At 37.4% G+C, this 6,164-nt stretch overlaps 1 protein-coding gene across 1 annotated transcript in view; it reads left to right on the forward strand.

Annotated features, from left to right (window-relative positions):
* Positions 1–5,809, forward strand: part of LOC107082630 (importin-13-like) — a 49,102-nt gene extending 43,293 nt beyond the window's left edge. Inside the window, exons 21-22 of the mRNA XM_015371410.1 lie at positions 2,218–2,285; positions 5,748–5,809. Coding sequence (XP_015226896.1) covers positions 2,218–2,285; positions 5,748–5,794 — 115 coding nt within the window. The 3' untranslated portion in view covers positions 5,795–5,809. The remainder of the gene's footprint in view (positions 1–2,217; positions 2,286–5,747) is intronic.
* Positions 5,810–6,164: the final 355 nt, after the last annotated feature.

Below are 6,164 nucleotides of genomic sequence, written 5' to 3' on the forward strand. Positions count from 1 at the left end.
TTTAATTCCACAATTCTGACTTTTTTCTCAGGATTCTGACTTTCATCTCACAATTCTGACTTTTTTTCTCAGAATTCTGACTTTAATCCCACAATTCTGACTTTTTTTCTCAGAATTCTGACTTTAATCTCACAATTCTGACATGCAAATTGAACCAAGTTCAATTTAGAATAGAATAGAATAAAATAGAAAATCCCTTTATGGTCCCACAATGGGCAAATACTAGTTTTTACAGCAGCATAAAGATTATAGAAAAGTTGGTCACACAAATGTGGACCTTAAAAAATATATAAGAATAATATAATAGTGAAGAGTTAAAAGATAAACAATAAAATACTGTAATGTAAAATATTTTAACAATATAAACACTGTGCACCTGGAGAATAAAATAATAAAACCAGTTGCATGTTTTCTAAGCCATAACAAGGCTTTTGTTGGGTGATTCTATAAAGCCTCTATAAAGCTTTCTAGATGGGGAGCAAAACGTCTTCAAACTTGGAGGAAAAAAATGTCCAGTGGTTTTGTTTTTTTAACTTTTTTCCTTTCTTTTCAGTATGGCCACATGGTGTCGCTGTTGTAACATGGAATAATATTAATAAAAAAGTTTCTTAGCTAAAACAGCCCACTTTATGGACCGAAGATGATTTAAATGAAAGTACAAGTATTAATTAAAGTTGATGTATTTCTTAAAAAAAATACACATGTGATGTTATATTCTAAAGCCATTAAAACTTATCAGAATCAGAATCAGAATCAGAATCAAGTTTATTGCCAAGTAGGTTTGCACTTACAAGGAATTTGACTTGGTGTTGTTGGTGCAGACAAAAAACAAAACAATGTTAAAAAAACAAAATTATATTTATGATTCAGCCTTTAAAAAAAACTGAATTATAAATACAGCATCAACAATTTAATAGGAGTATAAACTAATCTGTGAAGGCCTTAGAAGTGTATGGCCAGGCAAACATTATTTGAAGAAAAGTTGACTGTAGTCTGCAGTTCATGTGGGAGAATCTATGAATATTTGCATAATGTGCTCTACATGTCCGACCTTTATAGAAAAGTGACAAAAGAAACCAATTTTTAAAGAGAGATATTTTGCAGTATGTGGCTCAACACCGACGGTACAGCAAACCTATGGTGCTCTGATCACAAAAACCAGGTTTCAATTTTCTGACAACAAAAAAAAAATATGATTGAAACATTGAAAATACTGACAAAATGTGGAAAAGTTTAAGTTTATACATGTATTACACATAAAAATACCCCACTGTGTCAAAGCCAAGCTTCACACCTGGATAGTATTTTTCCCATTATAGTTAAATTGGATTAAAAGTTAAGGTTGAAAAAAAAAAAAGAAATAGGAGAAAACAAAAGATTTCCAGACCTCCTGAAACCATAAAAATCTGCCTGACAATACTTTGCGCCCCATGTGCCCAACATCAAAAGCTGGTCTTTAAAACAGATAGTCTAAGAACTGATAACACATGCTGGCTTAATGGCTCCCTTGTGAATTTCACATCAAAGTAAACCAAGATCTTACGTTAGCACTTTATGATGTTAAAACGTTAAATTCCCCAACTGGTATCTCTGGGGGGCTCATTTGGCCAAATGAAACAGATAAAAAAAAAAAATAAAATCACTCTTTGAACTTTCTCGGGTAAACCGGTCAACACATCAGGGGGGAAAAAAAGTGAGGAAGACGTAAACAGAGACAGCAGAGCTGACCTGTTGTTGCTAGGATATTATTGAGACATGGTTGAGTAGAGGCAAGGCATGGCATCTTGGTGGCAGCCTGAGCTGCACGTAGGCTCGGCGGTCATGTTACCCTCTGACAAGCAAAACACTGTGCCAGCAGGAACATGTCAGCAGACCTGACTTTCCACACTCTTCATAGATTGTACTTGATTATTCTCTATCTTTTGATTTTACTCTGTAAATGTTTTTTTTTTTTGGAAGTCAGTCCTGCGTTTTTGACCAGAAGTATTTCCTTCTTCTCTCTCCTAATATAAAGAACCTTCCGCACAGATTCATCAGACAGAAAAGAAAACAAGAAATCAATTTATTGATATGTTTTAAATACAGTACCAGCAAAATAAAATTAAAAGGTATAATAATAAATTGGATCGTTGTCCTGTTTATTCATAGGCGATGATATACTAAAGTCGACGGATTTTTATCTATAGTAGTATTTCATGGTGACTTGCTTTCTCACAGGGTTCCCAAGGACTTATCAGAGAAAAAGGCCCTCAGCATCACAGGTCCTCTGCCATACTTAACAACAGGTATGAAGTGTGCTTTCAGATGTTTATCCTTTGTCTCATGACAGTCCTCACGTAAAAGGTTTAACCACACACATACACACACATGTACATATGCACACATGCACAAAACAAAAACAAAACAACAACATTTCAATCTTATCAGACTAAATTACTCTGTTCCGGTTAAAGTCTTATTAAACTGATCAAACGCCAAATGTTACGTTTTCTGTTTCTGGAATCCCTTTTAAACTGATGTATAAATGTTGTTGAGATCAGCAGAGTTTCTGAAAAAAGTATAGATTTTAAAAAAATCTTGCACACACACAGACACACTTTGGACATAAATCTCCCCAAATAATTGTACCCATATTAAAATTTTCTTTTCTGTTTGCATTTATTCAATTCCATTCAATTCAGTTTATTTCTATAGCGCCAATTCACAACACAAGTCATCTTAAGTCACTTTACAGTTCACCAGAGCGTCCAGTCAAATTGATTCAAAGTTTTCTATCTAAGGAAAACCAGCTGATTGCATCGACTCATTGACTCCCTCACACTAAGCATGCTTGTAGTGACAGTGGAGAGGAAAAACTCCCTTTTAACAGGAAGAAACCTCCAGCAAAACCAGGCTCAGTGAGAGGGGACATCTGCCGAGACCGACGGGGGATCAAGGAGACAGAAGCAGAGACACAAAAAGCAGCTGTAAAAGGCGGCCCCGTCCAGGAAACACACAGCCAGGCAGACGAGCTCCGAGCCAGCTCCCATTTCATAGGATGAAGAGAGCACATCCAGCGATTCACAATCAGAGAAACAGGACTACACTGAAAAAACAGGCCGATCTCCAACATCTATAAACAAGGGTGTCGATGGTAGCAGCACAGCTGATAATTCTCTCTAGGAAGGTGCCACAGCCAAACAGGAACAGACGAGGCGAAGCTACTGTGAGAAAAAGCGAGAAAAGGATTATAAAAGCGTAAATCGCTGCCTGTTTGTGATTGGTCATTCATCACTGAGTAAGACAGTTTTAATTTTGAGGAGTCCACCGTGGCTAACTGACATAGCCACATTATTGTGTGCTGCTACCTGGTGACTATGGAAACTACTGGATTGTCCAAAGAATGTCCATTATATTTTATATTTCTATATCAGTTATTTAACTTTAAGAATATAAACATATTATGTACTTCTTTCTGGTGGATATGGATCAGTGTTAAACGTACACAGTCATTTTTTATGCCTACTGTACCCAAAAGACCAAAATCCAGTTGATCATGATAAAGTAAAGCCGTATACTCCAAACGTCTGTTCTGATAGTGCTTTAACAGAGGTGGATAATCTTGATCAGGAAAGTTAAATTCCTGCTTTTCCTTCATCCTGTTCACTTAACTAGGTGATTAGTCCCTCAGGTGATTAGTCTGCATTGTGGAGCTGGAAATGGAAGAGGTTGGAACTGATCTCTGTACAGGTCTTTTACTTTCTGGACCTGGATTATGCTTTTAAGCCTAAATAGAACCTCAGCAGTAGGTGCGGTCAGCTGAGCTAAACAGATCTTGCACAATCTGGTGTCAATATCGCTGAACTACCAGAAAAGCCGGATGGTGGCCTTTAACCCAAATACTAAATAAGTCCAGACTGTGTTGTAATGCCTCATTTAGAAACAAGAGCCCAATAAAAAATGCAATAAAAAAAATCTATTTTATTACAGGATCTGCCGTTTTTGCACTTTTCGAGCTGATTCTCCAGTCATTAAATCCGGCCGAGTTTAAGCCTCACCGTGCGTCTTGTGTCATGTAGTATACCAGGGTGTACCGAGGGGCGACCAGGAAGCGTCAGGTTGGAAGAAAATCAAACATGTTTCAAATTCAGTCGACCCTCGTTAGGTGTTCATGGGCAAATCCTCCTGTTGGACTACGAGCGTCTACGAGCCAATGTCCCCGAACCTCGCACCCTCCGCATGTGTAAACAAGGGAATTCTTCTTCTTCTTCTTCAAAATTGACGAGTCTGACCGGCGTCATCTCTTGCCGCTGAGTCTGATGTGTGGTTTTTGGTTTTCACGACATAAATCATGTGCTGTGAGCTTTTAAACCCAGCGGTTTCGCCTATTGTTTGGGCTGTAGCCGAGTACAACGATTAAAAAGATCATACAGTGTATGATGGCCTTTAGTAAATGGAGCCATGTTTGTGTTGAAATCAGTGACAGTTCTAGAAGTTTACCATGGAGGTCAGAGTCGGGCCAACGAATAAAATAAAACAGACAAAAAACAAAACAAGACCGGACTGAGCAGAAGGAAACAGTGATCCTGTATCACCACAACAGAAAAGCCTTAATTTTAAAATCATTGATAAAGTAAAGCTATGTAGATTTAAAAAAAAATGTGTGATTTGTCTATTGTAAAGGTAAAACATGCAATTCATCCAAGGGACCAATAAGTTACAGTTCCTGTGCCAGCTCACGTCATTATACGAAATTGATTTACTATTATGGGTTTAGTAGAGGGACCACAATGGGAGCCAGGGCAAGGTCTACAAGGGCACTGGCCCCTGTTGCCCCCTGTCTAGAAACACCCATGGTTGAAATGCTACAGAGTTGAGTGACTTACGACTGAAGTAGAGCAGGAAGCTGATTCACTGAGGGAAAGTTCTGAGTGCAAACCGGGAAAACAGAACAGAAAAGAGTTTATAACAGCATTTTGTGAACTCAAAAACAGATAGAAATATGAAACATTAACTTAAAACTCTATAGATAATGACAAAATCATGGATGTGAGTCAAACATCTCTTCATAACCTGCTGCAGTTTTTAAAATTGTTTCATTTAATTGCTTATATTATTACCATTGGTTAGAGAGAACTGTCCTATCAGAGTATAAAACAGATATAGTTGTGAGTCCTCCATCCTTTCTATTTAATTCTGCTTTCAATAAGAATTCATGCCCCTTGTGTTTGCAGCTTTCCTATTCCAACCAGAAGCATTAATATATTCTAATGGAAGACTTTTTAGTTATCAGGCTCTTCTCCTTTGGAACAAAATACCGGTAAGTCCATGAGGCACACATACTTTCTACTTTTAAAGCATTCAGGTGATTCAGGTTACCCTGAGCTATCTCTATAATTATGCTACTATAGGCGCAGACTGCTGGAGGACATAGGGAATACTTCATCTTTCTGCTTTAATTTATCTCTGTTCTTTAAGTCTGTATAGTTGTTAGTTCAACCTCCAACTTTATGTTTTCTCTCATTTTTCTCTTCATAGTTGCTTCTTTTGGCCTTGATGGAAATATCTGGGCTGCTGTCATCAATACCTTCAATTATAGATGAAAGGGTTGGGCCTTTCTCTCTGTGCTTAGTCCTGTTACTTTCCTAGACATAGCTAAAGAGCTCGTTTTTTTGGGGGGGGGGACTAACTATATATGATGTCTCACATTCCTTGTAAAATGAAAACTGGCTCAGAACTTTTTTTTAAACTGTTTCTTTCCTTGACAGAGCCACCTATGGAGCTAGTAGATGTGAGGGGTTGCCGATGGGACTGAGTCAACAATGCAATGCAAGAAAATGTCTACTGCCTCCACATGCTCATCCAGGAGGAGAAAAATCCTGCAAAGTCAATGACTGTTGGTTTTCCTTAGATAGCAAACTTTAACCAATCTGGTTGAATTTTCTCTGTAAAATGACTTTTTTTTTTCTTCAAATGAAAATCAGAACCACTTTTTGTTGCAAATCCAAATCTTTAGCAGCCTGGATACTATTTTTCTCACTTCTTACCTTTTGTTTTCTTTAGAAGGGATTCCTTTGTCTTCTTTACATTCCTCTTTGTTCTCTATTTTTCTTCTAAATAAACTGTGAGAACTGCTGGATTCACAGTGATAATGAATAAATAACTTTGTTTAATGATTAGGTGAC

Source organism: Cyprinodon variegatus, unplaced genomic scaffold, assembly GCF_000732505.1.
Source record: "Cyprinodon variegatus isolate N-32 unplaced genomic scaffold, C_variegatus-1.0 Scaffold57, whole genome shotgun sequence".
Lineage (NCBI taxonomy): Eukaryota > Metazoa > Chordata > Actinopteri > Cyprinodontiformes > Cyprinodontidae > Cyprinodon > Cyprinodon variegatus.